The 14439-nt window shown below is 38.9% G+C and overlaps 2 protein-coding genes across 5 annotated transcripts in view; both read right to left on the bottom strand.

Annotated features, from left to right (window-relative positions):
- Positions 1 to 148: 148 nt before the first annotated feature.
- On the bottom strand, positions 149 to 4106 carry LOC310960594 (uncharacterized protein). 4 transcript variants are annotated; one of them, XR_014593606.1, is made up of 7 exons: positions 3968 to 4106; positions 2480 to 2544; positions 2116 to 2197; positions 1932 to 2010; positions 1553 to 1789; positions 1350 to 1413; positions 149 to 1178 (listed from the first exon to the last, which is right to left on the bottom strand). XR_014593606.1 is itself a non-coding variant. In XM_083932327.1 (5 exons), exons 2-5 carry the CDS (start codon positions 2528 to 2530, stop codon positions 1558 to 1560), a joined length of 444 nt encoding a protein of 147 aa, XP_083788453.1. In that variant the 5' UTR covers positions 2531 to 2544; positions 3968 to 4106; the 3' UTR covers positions 149 to 1557. The 4 variants fall into 4 exon arrangements, 1 of the variants encoding a protein (XP_083788453.1); XR_014593604.1 differs by having other exon boundaries at positions 1313 to 1789; XR_014593605.1 differs by having other exon boundaries at positions 1350 to 1789.
- Positions 4107 to 6681: 2575 nt separating this feature from the next.
- LOC310958166 (E3 ubiquitin-protein ligase SMURF2-like) overlaps positions 6682 to 14439 on the bottom strand; it is a 64261-nt gene continuing 56503 nt past the window's right edge. The window contains exons 15-20 of the mRNA XM_083929000.1: positions 14084 to 14262; positions 12948 to 13085; positions 12604 to 12724; positions 12286 to 12487; positions 11060 to 11135; positions 6682 to 10871 (exon numbers count right to left, since the gene is read on the bottom strand). Coding sequence (XP_083785126.1) covers positions 10772 to 10871; positions 11060 to 11135; positions 12286 to 12487; positions 12604 to 12724; positions 12948 to 13085; positions 14084 to 14262 — 816 coding nt within the window. The 3' untranslated portion in view covers positions 6682 to 10771. The remainder of the gene's footprint in view (positions 10872 to 11059; positions 11136 to 12285; positions 12488 to 12603; positions 12725 to 12947; positions 13086 to 14083; positions 14263 to 14439) is intronic.

The raw sequence follows: 14439 nt of genomic DNA, 5'->3' as shown, positions 1-14439 counted from the left end.
ATGAGGTGCACGTTACTGTTTTAGTATTTTATTGAAGGTTAGTGCTGATTATCAGAAACATAGTCACTGAACAAGTTGTGTTACAATGCTGATCATCTGTGTGACAAAAGTATGTGAAGGCAAACATTTCTAATTCAAAAGGGGAAGATCAAGTTTTAAATTGAAGAGGAAACATACTTTTCAAATCTTGCCTCATATTTTAGTATTTAAGCTTAAATGTGTCTGGATACTGAAATCCCATCCACAGGCTTTTGCATTTACACAGTATTAATAAACATAAGTTCTCAATGTGCAAATTAGCTGGCGGGGCTGGCTTGTCACACGTTTAGGAAGTATATGCCATTTAAGGGACATCAGTTTAGATTGAGGTAGCTACTGCTAGCATTTTGTTTTCCCCCAGAATACAGTCAAGCTGTACAGAAAGCGTTTACACCTGATCAAGAGCTTATCACAATGCAAGCCTGACCACCTCCAGATGTTATGGTGTTCCGATCATAATGCATCCTGCATTTGACACTGCATTACCCAGACAGCACATCCTGATACATATTGCATGTTCAAGGGGGGGAAGCACATTTTCCCGGCCTACATCATAAATATTTGTTTATTTATATGTAAATTCTACCCTTCGTTCCTTTTCAAGAAACTTATCTGTGACCTTGTCGTTCCAACTAGGCGTCTTTTCCAGGGTCTTGACAAGTGTCCTCTCAATGGCCAGCAAAGCCAGGCTGCTCTAATGGCCTTGGCCTAGCTGGAGCTGCTGTGCCAGGCTACTGTGAAGTGTGACTGCCTGTGAGCGTGAGTGATCGTGACGAGGGCAAAAGCTCCACAGCTGCTGCTGCTTGTTGGGGAAAGAAACCGCAGAGTGACAGAACAGAGTCGGCAAACACAACGCTAGTCGTTTTTAACACAGACAAAGTCGCTGGGGATCGGTAAAATCTCTGGATCAGTTCAGAACAACGGAATGAAAAACTTGGAAAATGCTTCGGTGGGTGTTTACTCTTCAAGATCGATGATTCGCTCTTTTAGCTGTCAATCAGCAGAAGCCAGGCATCCGGGCCAGCCCACTGTAGACCCCCAGAGACGCTGAGCAGTAGTTTGGCTGCAGTGGAAAAACCCGCTCTACGCTGCCCATTGAAGTCAGTAGAAGCTGAGCGACTCTGTAAAGCGCTGTGGAGCTGTGGGGATGAATGAGAAGGAAGTTGCTCTGGTTACCTGTGATAAATAGCTGATTCTGAAAAGATGAAGGCTTTCTGTCGCGTATTTAGTCAATGAAATGTACACACAGCAGTGCATATTAACTCTGTCTTACCTGACCATCAAAATCAACTACTCCCCTTCACACTCACTTGGCTGTGGTATGCAGGATTTCAACAAGGCAAGCACCCTCTCGTCCGGGAGGTTAATAGCTCCCTGACAGCCCAGAAAAAAAATCAGCCAAACTCCACACAGGCAGCAGAAAAACCAAAATCCCAGCTGCTCTGTCCCCATTAAAAAAATGGAACATATTTCTGCATCAGCCACTGTCTGCACTTTAGACACAAAACTCAACTATCATTACTGCTCGGCTGAGTTCTGTTTTGCATCTTTTCCGTTTGTCTGGAAACTACCGTCTTGGTCATCTGCCAGGTTAGTCCATTCAGAGCGGCGTTGACAGTACCAGCACTCCTGGATTACTACGAGCTTTAGTCCTGTGACACGTTTTCTAACTGTACATTGTCTGCGGCATTCCCGGCATGTCTTGAACAGTTGAAGGATGCACTCTTCATCCACGATGAACTCTGACGAGCTGAGGGGTTCAGAAGAGATGCATGAATAGCAGCAAGCTGTTATTTATACGGGTTCTGTTAAAGTATCAAACTGAGGTAATCTGAATGAGAAAGGAGGTTACACGTCAACTGGATCGTGGTTATATATTAACATCAGCATACCTCCCCAAATCCACCAAGTAGCGTCCGTCTCCCACACTTAACGAGGTGCTGTACTCTTCATCCTCGTCTTCTAGAGCATCTGTGTGGATCAGTTTTAAAACATATCCGTTATGATTACTTAATGTTTACTGTTATTCTTTATACTTTATTTTTTAAGGACTTTTCTAAAGTGAAGGTGACTCACCTTTGTCTTCTGACTGGTTCGTTATCCTCAGCTCATCTTGACTTCTCCGTCTTTGACTAACAGCATTCGTTTCCCCTGAGTCCTTAGAAAAGGGACAAGGAACAGCGAAACATCAGCACACCCCAACACTTAGGAGGTCACTAGTTTAGGATGTCACTGCTCAGAAACTAAACCTTTTTAGTTAAAAACAAATGAAAGAAAGAAATGAATTTACAACATAAAGGCAGAGAAAACGCCTCAACACACAAACAAGCCACATTGGATAAAAAAATAACTTCAATTGTGTTTTAAAATGTGTAACAAATCTGTTGATGGATTAAGCGGTTAATCATTTGTATCTGAGATGCGTCAGTGTCACATTTACCTTCCTGTTTTCAGCCCAAGCTTCCTGCTCCACTTCAGCTGGTGAACTCATCTTATGCACTTTTCCTAAATGATCAGACAACAAAGAAGCAGAAGGGAATATACATTAAAGTTCCCCTTTGGCATGTTGTGGGATTAACATGTCATACTAACATCTATACTTACCTTATAGCTCAAGAGGGAGTGAGTGGTGGAAGAAGTAATTAAAGTAAAATAATACCACACAGTGTTAAAATACTCTGTGATAAGTAAAAGTCCAACATTCAACTACAAAAGTATTAGCGTTCTTACTTAAGTACGTAATTACTTCAGGATAAAACATTATTGCATTATAATTAGTGACTACTTTATTTACACTAATGGTATCTTAACCCAAAATAATGCATCACCGTTTATTAGTTGAATTATATGTTGTGTTAATCTGAATCTGCAAAGTAACAATTAATGTTAAAATAAATGTAGTGGAGTAAAAAACATGCTCATACGCATTTCACCTCTGGGAAGTGGTAAAAATATAACATTTACACACAAACAGGTCTGATCAACAACTGTTTCCAATGGTTCAACAGATTTGTTAATTACTTTTCTTTGGTCCAAAGAAAACTACAAACATAAAACATGACAGTTTTAGGTATTAGCCTAAACTTACATGATGAACTCGATCATTCTCTTAGCAAAATGATAAATCCATTAAATGATTAGGCTTAAAAAAACAACAACCCCTCCTTATATATTTTTAAAATTTCAGATTTTAAATCACATCTGACCACTATGGAAAACTTAAAATAATAAATTGGCTAAACTATTAGATTATTCAGGCATCTGATAGGTTAAAATGTTTTTGGGGCTGCAGTAGCTCAGCCCATAGGTGACTTGGCTGGGGACCGTAGGGTTGCTGGTTCAAGTCCCTGTGTGGACCATGTATGGAGCGTGGACTGGTGGCTGGAGAGGTGCCAGTTCATCTCCTGGACACTGCCCAGGTGCTGTTGAGCCTGTGTGTGTAACATGTATAATAATAAGAGTGAAAAAATTCAATTTCCCCGTGTGGGATAAATAAAGTAATTCTTCTTCTTCTTTTGTATAGTTGCACTGTCGTTATTTGCTGCTCTGTGTGCCCTGAATTGACACCCGGGGACAAATAAAGTTTTTTGAATTGAATTGAATTGATTTTCTTATCTACTCCCTTAACGTTAGTTTGGCAGACCCCTTGTTTTTGTTATTCTTCACACCTTTTCCCTGTGTTTTACCATCTTAATATTTTATTTGTTATTTCTAAATGTAGAAGTTAGTACTGTGTAAACTAGACTGTGTAGACTAAATCTTTTACAATAAAGATACAACTAACACTGACGTTAGTTTATCACACTACGGCAGACTGATGGTAACACTTTTCCACACTAACGTTACTTTAGTTTAAGTCTTAATTCACATTATTGTTCGTTTTAATGGCGCATTGTTTTACTCGTTGCCACTTTGTAGCTTTACTCACCGAAGACACGGTTATTCTTGTCTTACTGAGCCTCTAACGTGGACATACTGAGGTTAAACTCATTAAAGGCCTTTAACCGTCGTCTTCTTGGAGGAACAGTTTCATCGATGGAAGATTTAAAGAGAACGGCGCCGCCATGTTTGTTTTCACTGCGCGATGACATCACGTCCGGTGCGCCGGATATCCGTTCAGGCAGAGTCATAGACGATAAATAAATTATAATTATATATTATACTGTATAAATAAATTATAATATACACTACACAGTCGATGGGTAGACGTAATAGTCATTTTTATTTTTTTATTCAATTATTTAAAATTCAGTACATTGCACGGAGCACAGCACAAGTGAATCAATTCTTATTACGTGTAAGATTTACATAAAAGGTTAAGCAACAACTAAAAAACAATCACACATTTATATTTCAGGTGTTACTTTATAACCTTGCATTAAAATACCACAGATAACTGTATAAACAGGGATTGTTTCACCGTTTTTTTCTTCAGAACAGGGGCTTAGTACACGTTAGATAACCTATATTTGAGTATAACATATTTATTTAAACTGTTGCTTTCTTCTTCGTCATTTTATCAAGAGATTTCATATATGTGTTAAATTCTCTCTTATATACTAGGGAATGAGGGAATGTTTTTAAATATCTGTTTTTATGAATAAAAAATTATTACAGCTACTAAATGAAGAAGATACTTTTATAAAGGAAAATAACTTCTAATGGAAAGACTTCCCTTTTCTCCCTTTTCAATGATACAAACTGGAGGAGAGAGCTTGGCTTTTCCCATGTACATTTTTATAATTTCTAACAAAATTAGAGAATTACATCTCAAGCTATTACACAACATTTATCCTACTAATGCACACATATCAAAATGTTCTGACATATCACAGCTGAGAAAGTATCATCCATTTATTTTATAATAAAGTGTCCATTTTCTATCACCTTTTGGAAAGATTTGGAAAATGTATTTTTGCTTAAACAACAGTTAGGAATTATTATTATTACTGGCTCCTTCTCTCACAATAATACATTTAACATAATTAAAGTCTTCATATTACTCGCTAAATTCCATTTACATAAAGTCATAATGTCCAAAGCAACCCCTTCATTCACATTATTTTTAATTGAATTAAAATATATTTTGAGTCTCTGTCTGTGTTGTATCCAACAAAAAATGTTTATTGGCTATTCAATTTTATTCAAATTACATTCAGTGAACTTTTCTGCCATTTAGATATGTGCCTTTGTCGTGTCTTGGAATTTTTGTTCTTTTTTCAATTGTTTATACTATTTGATGATAAAGTAAAAAAAAATACATCTGCTAAGTGAGGACGGAGTGTTTCTTTCTTTCAGAGACTTTTTGTCACGACACGACTCCCAAATGACTCCTGATGAACTCTCACTCGTCTCTAATGCTGTTCCATCAGGATCTTTAATGCTTTTTAAAAACAGCTCATCCTCATCCAGACATTGTTTCTGTCCCATGACTCTGCAGAGGGAAAAATATGTTTCTCATTAACCCAAAAGAATAATAATAAAAAAGTAGGTGCCTTATTCCAAAAACGTATCGTTGCTCGCCCTAATATTTCACAGATCAAATTGACTGGAAAAAAAACTTTGATGTTTCTTTAACAAGTTTTCAGTCACAAATAAGGCGAAAGGAGGTGTCTCACAAAATCATACACCAATATCATCCAGCTACTCATTACATGCAAAACTTTAAAAGGACATTAATACATTTATACTATATTTTAAAACATTAATACAAACTGCTCTTTCTGTAATTTCCATCCAGAAACAGTTGTTCATTTGTTCTGGCTTTGCTCTTACAAGGAAAAAACACTATGGGCAAACCGTAGCACATTTAATATGGACTCTTTCACGATAGATTTTATTTTACGTTGGGAAAATGTTGTCTTTGGTTTCCATAATCACCCTAAGAAAGAAGGAAAATGTTACTTTACATAAATATTTTTTCATTTCTCACAAAATTTGATATCTATAACAGTAAATCTTCTAAGGAAACTCCATGTTTTTATGTTTTAAAAAAAGAAATGGTACTTTACTTTAAGCTAATCAGCAAATGAAAAGGCCGTTAAAACCACAGACTTTTGTGCAGTAATACGTAAAACCTTCTTGTATAATGAACATCTCCCCCGGCACACGTTCTCTGGGTTTGTGTACTATTTGTATCTATGTGAACTCCTACATAATATAAACAAAAAACTAAACAATAAAGTTGTTGAAAAAAAATTATAGTAATTAATATTATAAAAAAAAAATAATATTAGAACCTTTTTGGTTGAAGTTACATAATTTTAATGCGTTTTTTCCCCCTTGTTTTTGATGACACACCAAGTTGCTCAGTAGGCCCATTTTAAAGTAAGGCCACTCCTACTTTACTCTACTTCTACTCCGTCACCAAAGGGAAATATTGTAGCCTTCATTCTACTTTAAAATGATCAGACAGCTATCGTTGCTTTGCAAAATGTACAATCAAAACCTTGTAAAATGTGTGTTGCTGTAGATACAATGCAGAAGTTGTTACATTATAATCAAGCATAAAATAACGCTACATAAAGAATATTTAGCTGAAAATGCGTCTGTATTTTACAGTAGAAAAAAAAGACAGCAGTACACGTGGTTCTATAAAACATAATGCTGTGAGGTCCAAACAGCAAAGTTTTATTGCTCAGCTTTCTGCAAGGGTGCAAGAAGTTTATTACTTTGCTTCTTGGTCGTCCTTATGTACAGGTGTCAGTTACAAGCTCACAGAGCAGCTGATGTGAAAAACTATGAACACAAACTGTAATAATAAATACAAAAACAGATATGAAACCAAAAGAAATCAAACATGGTGCAGTTTAAAAAAAGATTTTTTTGTTTTGTACTGAATTCAATCAAAGGTAATTTACACACACACTCACACACACATTTGCACATCAACCTGTACATTTGTACTTAAAAGTGTGGGGAGAGAGTTAGCTGAACATTACACAGCCTGTTGTGGTTTTTGACCGATTAAACCAGCATTAAAATACGTCGTTTTGACCGGAATAGCTCCCATCTTATTCAGATTCATCAGATCAGAGCAGACACAAATCTCTTTACATCACGTGTGTTCAAAGCTGTAAAAAGTTGACGATGACTTGCAAAATTTTCAAAGATGTCTGACCAATTTGGCTGCTTCACTGGGGGAAATTGTGATTTCCCCCACGTCTGGAAGCTCTCAACTCCCACAACATTTGCACTGAAAACTGAACCAGCCAGAAAACTTGGTGCCAACAAAAAAAAAAAGTAACAAAGAGCAGAAGTGGACTGTGTGCACTGGACAAACATAAATGTGTGCATATCAAGAACATGTGTGTGTATATATGCCATCTACATTTAACACAAAACACTTGATCGATCCATTAACTATTTGGTAAATAGAAGGAAGTGTCTGATTATAACTTGGAGCCCAAGTATGCATAAGGTGTGCAAAGACATGTAATGCATTTCTCTTCTGCCTCTGAGTCAGGTTATTAAAGGTAAAATCAAATAAATTCTCTAACTGTACAAAGACGACAATTTCCTGTTTTGTGTCGGTTGTTTCTCTCATGATGACCACAAAATAAAAAAAAATAAAAAAAACCTCAAGGTTTCTGAGGATCATCTAACAAATGTTCATGGTTACAAATAAATGCAGGCAGTATACATATACATATAAAAGAATAACGTTTAACTGATTTTTCAAAGTCAAAATGTTTCCTTAGAGTAATAATTATGCAAATAAATAGGCTTTTATCCCATTCATGCAGAGGGGTTTTCTTTGGATGGAGGCTGTGGTGACGGAGATGAACATTTTCACCGTGCAGCACCTTGGAGTTCAGCAGCAGTCCATCTCCGATATTTGCAGCTCTGAGGATTTGAGGCCACCAGCAGCATTCAGTCCTCGCTTTTAAGAACTTTTTTTTTTCACGTTGCAAACAGAAACATGAAATAATGTTCTGTGCCGTTTGGTATTCAGCGGCGACACAGACCTCCAGAGCAGCAAATACGGCCATTCATGTCCTCCTACGAAGGTGTGTGTGTTTGTGTGTTAATAAGTGGAAGTGATTGACCAAAAGAAAAGCGTCAAACCTTTAGACTGTCACGGGTTTAAAGACGGCCTCTGAAATATAGTTCCATTCCAACCAGTTTTACTTCACACACTAGCCTAATAATGTCAAATAAAAATAAAACAAAGGACAACTTCACCTGAGAATGCAAAGAGGTCTGCGAAAGACACTAACATGCTTGCATTTAAACATGAACAGAAAGAACAAGCGACAATATACAAAATAGCTATGTATTTGTACATATATACTTGGATACATAGATATTTGCATAACAAATGAAACATGATATATTTTAATTAACGTGAAGAAAGCACTCCTGCCATCGCTGCTCAGTTTGTAAAGTGCTCTAAAGTGACGAGAGAAAGAAATACTTCTGCCTTTTTTTAAACCGAGGATGTGACGGAAGACATGACGCCTGCCGTGAATATCTTCTCATCAAGCCTGGTCCCATGGACAGTTGTGCCCTTTTCACACATGATCTGACAGGAAGAGTGCTGGGTTATTCTGGGTTGGATAAAACAAAGTAATAAAAAAAAAAACATGCATATTTGTAACTGCTTGAGACGAATGTGTAAATGAGAGAAAAGGAATAAGAACCAGGCTCAAAAAAGTGAGGTTCAATCAGCTCCGCAGCTTTAAATACAGGAAACTGTGCTAGTAGAGATGAAGGGCAGCTCATCTATAAACTGTCTACCTTCCTTGCACAAATGTACACACATGCAGAGACATTCAGACATATAAAGAGCTGTGGCCACACTGCAGTGATTAAGGGAAAAAAATAAGATTCACACCTTCTTTGACTTTTTCTTCACCAGACTCCCTCATCTTTAAACAACCCACCACGAGCTCGGCTCAAAAACATCAGAACCACATCCGTCTGAGTTCCATTTCAAAATGATTTACTCACAATGTAAAGTATATGATATAATACCTGCTTGTATGGAAATCACATCATTTATGGAGCATTACTGTAAACATTTTGAGATTTTCCATGCTGAATTTTAGTGTGCAACTAGCGGTGCGTCGCAACCAAATGAAACTTCTCCCGCGTGGCAAGGGTGTAGAAGAACTACACTGACGGATGCATAAACCCGAATGGCCCTGGCTAGAGCCAGCATTTGGTCTGTGTGTTCTGTTCTACCGTAGAAACATGGAGGTGCAAAATGGTGGCCTCCGTGGGTGAGAACCTGTTCCGTATGTAGATATGAACGGTTCATTCTGAAGTAACAGAAACGCAGCGATGAAAACATTACTTATTAATATTAAATTCCATTTCTGCCACTAGATCCCCTAAATCCTTCACACTGGACCTTTAAATGAATTATCAATACATAGCATTTTGGAATGAAACTCGTCAAATATCAAAGCATTTCACCGAGGTAGGACGCATTTGTGGCGCTCCTACAAAATAAAAGCACACCAACTCTGCAGCCATGAGGATTGGAAGGTGTATCGGTTTGAGGTTAAGATGGCTTTTAAGGGCAAGATATGGCTACCTGCAGAGTTTAAGATTCAGTAGCACGACAAGGATCAATTCAATCAGTTTGAACAAAATAGTGATTCACTGCTCTCAAATGCCTAGGGAGAATTTGGAAAACATTTCTGTAAGATGTTTAACTGCAAGTTGATGAACTATTTCCTGAAGTGATTCAGGGTGAGATGAGCCGTGACCTTTTTCTGAGCCGTCATAAGAAACCGCTCACTCACAACAACAACAACAACTCACAGCTGTTAAAAGAAATGCAGCAGCTCTTTATTTAAAGTGAAATTCCGGCGTAAAATCATCCCATGGTCTTTTTCAACACTTTCACTCATCAAATAAGCCATCGAGATAGTATTTTTGTGTAACAACTATTACCGGAGAAAGCTGGTAGAGTTGCTAACAGCTAGACGTAGCTAACGGTGATTAGCTCGGGGCAGTACGGTGAAGGCATTAAAACGGCTTTTTTAACCACTAATACTGCTGAAAATAACACCAAACCTCTGCAGTAGCATGAGAAGAGTCCCTACACATAAAAAAAGTACCAACAGCCTAGTCAGCAAACCCAGACTGGCCTTGGTACCAGCTCCTCTCGTAGTAAAGTCCATTCAAGTCGATTACAAAAGTCAATCCAAAAGGAAGGAGCCCTCTGATGCCTTGTTTTATGTGTAGGGACTCTTATCATGCTACTGTAGAGGTTTGGTGTTATTTTGAGCAGAATTAGTGGTTAAAAAAGACGTTTTTAATGCCTTCACCGTACTGCCCCAAGCTAATCAGTTAGCCACGTTCGGCTGTTAGCGACTCTACTGGATTTCTCCGTTAATAGTTGTTACACGAAAAACACGCCTCGATGGCTTATTTGATTTACCTAAGTGTCGAAAAAGACCAAGGCAATATTTTTACACCGGAATTTTACTTAATTTGCTCTCCATATTTTCACACAAACTACAGCAAAAAAACCAAAACAAACAAATAAATGAATACAAATTAAATGACAGGGGATCACTCTCTAGCAGCTGTTCAGACATCGATAAAGGAAGAATGTGGAGAGCGGTGAGAGAAGAGGAAGACTGCAGGCTGGTCGAAGACCCACGTATCACGCTTTGAGTGAGCCTGTGAGTACGTCTCAGTGATAACAATAGTCTATCAGAGTCCTGCACACAGAGTTACACATGTTCACACGCAAACACACCCTCCAACGTGTCTCTCATTCCACTGCGAAGCCACAGGTCTCCTCGATCGCAGTCAGCAGCTTGTCGTATAGCTTGTCGTAGCTCTCGTAGGGCGGAATGTCAATCCGATTAAAGCTGCAGAGAAGAGAGAGTTCGTATGAAGGAAGTTATGAGAGACAGAGTATTGTTTCCCACTATCATGACGCGCGTGTGTGTGTGTGTGTGTGTGTGTGTGTGTGTGTGTGTCTGTGTGTCTGTGTGTCTGTGTGTCTGTGTGTGTGTGTGTGTGTGTGTGTGTGTGTGTGTGTGTGTGTGTAACACACCAGGTGTGGGCTTTGGGAAGATTGTTGGTGTTAGCATCGATCTGATGAATGGTGAAGAGTCTGGGTCCTGCAGCACCTGCAGATAAAACACAAACACGATGCATCAGTTGCAGTTTAGATTCCAGTGTCAAGTTACTCAACCAACATCTGAGCTCATAAAGTCCTGACACTTGTTTAATCCAGCCTCTGTTCCATTAACTACGGCCAGACAAGTTTCTTATAGAGGGTTTCTTTTGCTCGTCTAAAAAAATGCTGCTGGAAATATCTATATTCTAAGATGAACAAAAGTTGAGCACATCATAAAAGTAAAGATGAAGTAAAAACTTTTCCTAGCAATTAACACAAATCCCGATGCACAATGGCTGTTACAGTGGTAGCTGCAATCTTTCAACTCCAACCATGTTATCAGTCTTCTATGTAGGGCTACCCACTCTTAGGGCGCTTTCACACCAGCCATATTTATTTCTGTTTAATCAAAGTTGACTGTGTTCCCTCATTTTCTACGGTTCGTTTGTGTGGGTGGGAATGCAGCGATCGTACTCTGGTGTGCACCAGAAGTGGACCAAATAAGCGGGCTGAGACCTGGTAAAACAGGTGGTCTCGGTCCGCTTCCAGACGAGCTCTGGTGCGGTTCGTATGTGGTGAGAATGTGATGTGGACCAACTCAGTTCCTGTAGGCAGCTCAAGATTTACGTAATGATTAAGTACCTCCCCTGTCGCCAAAACAACAACAACACGCCAGCAGGTCATAGTCGACTAGTAGTAGTTATATAATGCTTGTTGAGTTTTTTCCAAGAAATTCATGAGCACATCTTTGGTAAACAAGGCGATTTAAAGTGGTGCTTTTGCCTTCTCCTTTGTGGAGAAACTCAGTTTTACAGATCTGTCAATTAAATCGACTAAACAACTCTACTTCTGTTTTTGTTAAAATAACAAATCTTCTAACTTTACAAGCAAGTATGGTAAAAGGTACCAGTTTATTTTAGGATATGGACAGAAAAAGATCATGTTACAAAGTTTCTGAAACAGATTACGACAGAATCCTTCTGTGAGCAGTGACACAGATGCTAAACCAAGTGGGGCAGGACCTCAACCCTCTAGAGTTAGACTGAGAAATGTAATTAGGACTACACACACGTGCACGCACACAACACACGCACACGCGTACACGCGCACACACACACACACACACACACACACACACACACACAGAGTCAGATAAGTACCCTGTAAAGCCTTGAAGCCTTGCAGTGGGACTCTGGATGAGCCGGTAACAAACTGCAGTAGCCGTGCCCTCCTCTCCTCGTCAAACGTCTCCACAGCTTTCCAAAACCACTTGACGATGTTGCTGTCGGGGGTGCAGTGCTTCAGACGGGTGTTGGACTTCCAGTCAGAAATGTCGATCTTTCCCAGGCCACACACTATCAGCTGAAGGTAGAGAGGTTCATAGAAACTTTAAATAAAACTATGCGAGAAAAATGTGCCTCAGGTAATTATTGTATTTTGGAAGATGTAATAGAAGATATTATTTTCTTATCTTGTACCTCCAGTTCTTTCTCATCGAAGGATTTCAGCAGGTGTTGAGGAATAACCTCATTGAAGCCTTTCTGCAGCGCTAGAAACTGAGCCTCGATGCCGTGCAGGAAACGCCAGTTCACATACAACCTGCAGAGAACACGAGCGAAGGGAGGGGGAGGAACACAGACAGTTTATTTGACACTTTATTGTTTTGTTCAGATTCATCTCCATCAATAATTAATGACAAAGGGACAGTCTGGACTGCCACAGAAAAGTTGTGTGAAAAACAGTGAAGTTATGTTCCTAGTGAGCGTTGAAATGGAGCTTGGTTGCCTACTGCCACGTTGTTGTCACGTCTTTATCTCCTCACCTGACATACTCCTTCTTGGTGTCCTCTGTGACTGGGACACTCTTGCCATTGGGTTTGAGCTCATGTTGGATGATTTCTCCATAGGCATTGTGCTCTACACAGAAAGTGTGGTCCAGGACGCCAGTGATGTCATTGTCCCTAGAGAGGGGGGGAGGGCAGGTTAGAGGGAGAAGCGGTGTGACAATAGAAATCAGTCTTTTGGAGTCTGGTCCAAAAAAACTAAAGACACACATAATTAAGCTGCAACAAGTACACAGCTTTTATATAATGTGTTTTAAATGGGCAACTGGTTTTCACATGTTTCTTTTATTTGCGGTAATTAATTTTATTTGCATTGAAGAAGAAGCATTTATAAGTTTTCACCTTCAGTGATGACTCAGCAGAGATTACAGCTAAATAATAGTGTATGACATAAGAAGTTCTGAAGATCATTGCAGCATCCTCATGTGGAAAACACTTTAAAAACATGCAGGAGATTTCATTTTTCAGATCAATGTCATTAGCTTAACTGGCAGAAGAGGGCGCCACCGTCATTAGAAAGTTGACAGTATGATCAAGTTTGTGTGTATATGTCACTATATTAGGCAACACAGATTTTATATCAGCTGAAGCTGTCAGAGCTGATTACTATGTGAGAACTGAAATCAAGGGTCAAGAAAATAGTACTCTTGGTCAATGTGATTCCACCTAAATATGTTTCTCTGACATCGGATAAAAATGGTTCCAAGTTATGCATTATAACAATTTCCTATATTGCAATTTAACTGGATATTGTGCTCACTGATTTGTGGCATGTGGCTGTGTAATTGTCCGTTTGTATTGTTTATGTTTAAACAATGTTTATGCTGCCCTCTTGGCCAGGTCACCCCTGGAAAAGAGATTTTAAGGAATTTACAAATATTAAAGTATCCATAAATGTTGTTTTTAGTGCTCCACTGTTACAACAGGAAAGCCAGTATTGAGTTATATATGTGCAGAAGAGAAATTTAAAGTAAGTGCTGGGTAACCTGTAATTCTACTTGTTTTGACAAGAAATGTGTATTTAAATATCAGTTCTATATGCATTTGCTCTAAGTTTGGGTTATCAGTGAGGATTAAAAATAATAATGGGTTGCCAAGAATCAAAAAAGTCGTACAGGATCCAGACAAGGCTGTTGTGGAGGTCGGGGTCGACAGACTCCATATCGTCCAGCGTGATGGGTTTTCCCAGCAGCTGTTTGTAGAAGGGCAGAGTGAAGCCTCCGTCGATGTAGTGGCCGTGGAACACCGCCATGCCCATGATACGACCCACGAAGTGGAAGTACGACAGGTGCTCCTGCATATTAAACATTTCTCATTCTTTACAATATACCAGATTTAGATTATACAGCTACAGTTTCTACCGTAACGGCAGTACCTAAGGGTTACATCCGGGAGAGGAGATTCATTGCCTTATCAAAGCTCAGCATCATATAAAGCATGCAGAGAAATAAATCATATTTATGCACATACT

The sequence above is a fragment of the Echiichthys vipera genome (genome assembly GCF_963691815.1).
Source record: "Echiichthys vipera genome assembly, chromosome: 2".
Lineage (NCBI taxonomy): Eukaryota > Metazoa > Chordata > Actinopteri > Perciformes > Trachinidae > Echiichthys > Echiichthys vipera.
Note: the sequence above shows the minus strand (reverse complement) of the source record. Positions and strands in the feature narration are given on the sequence as shown.

Coding starts and splice junctions, on each gene's coding strand:
- LOC310960594 (XM_083932327.1), bottom strand. CDS start 2,530: ATGAGTTCACCAGCTGAAGTGGAGCAGGAAGCTTGGGCTGAAAACAGG. Junction 2,011..2,115: donor GAACCAGTCAGAAGACAAAG/GTGAGTCACCTT, acceptor TGATCCACACAG/ATGCTCTAGAAGACGAGGAT. Junction 1,790..1,931: donor TACTTGGTGGATTTGGGGAG/GTATGCTGATGT, acceptor TGAACCCCTCAG/CTCGTCAGAGTTCATCGTGG.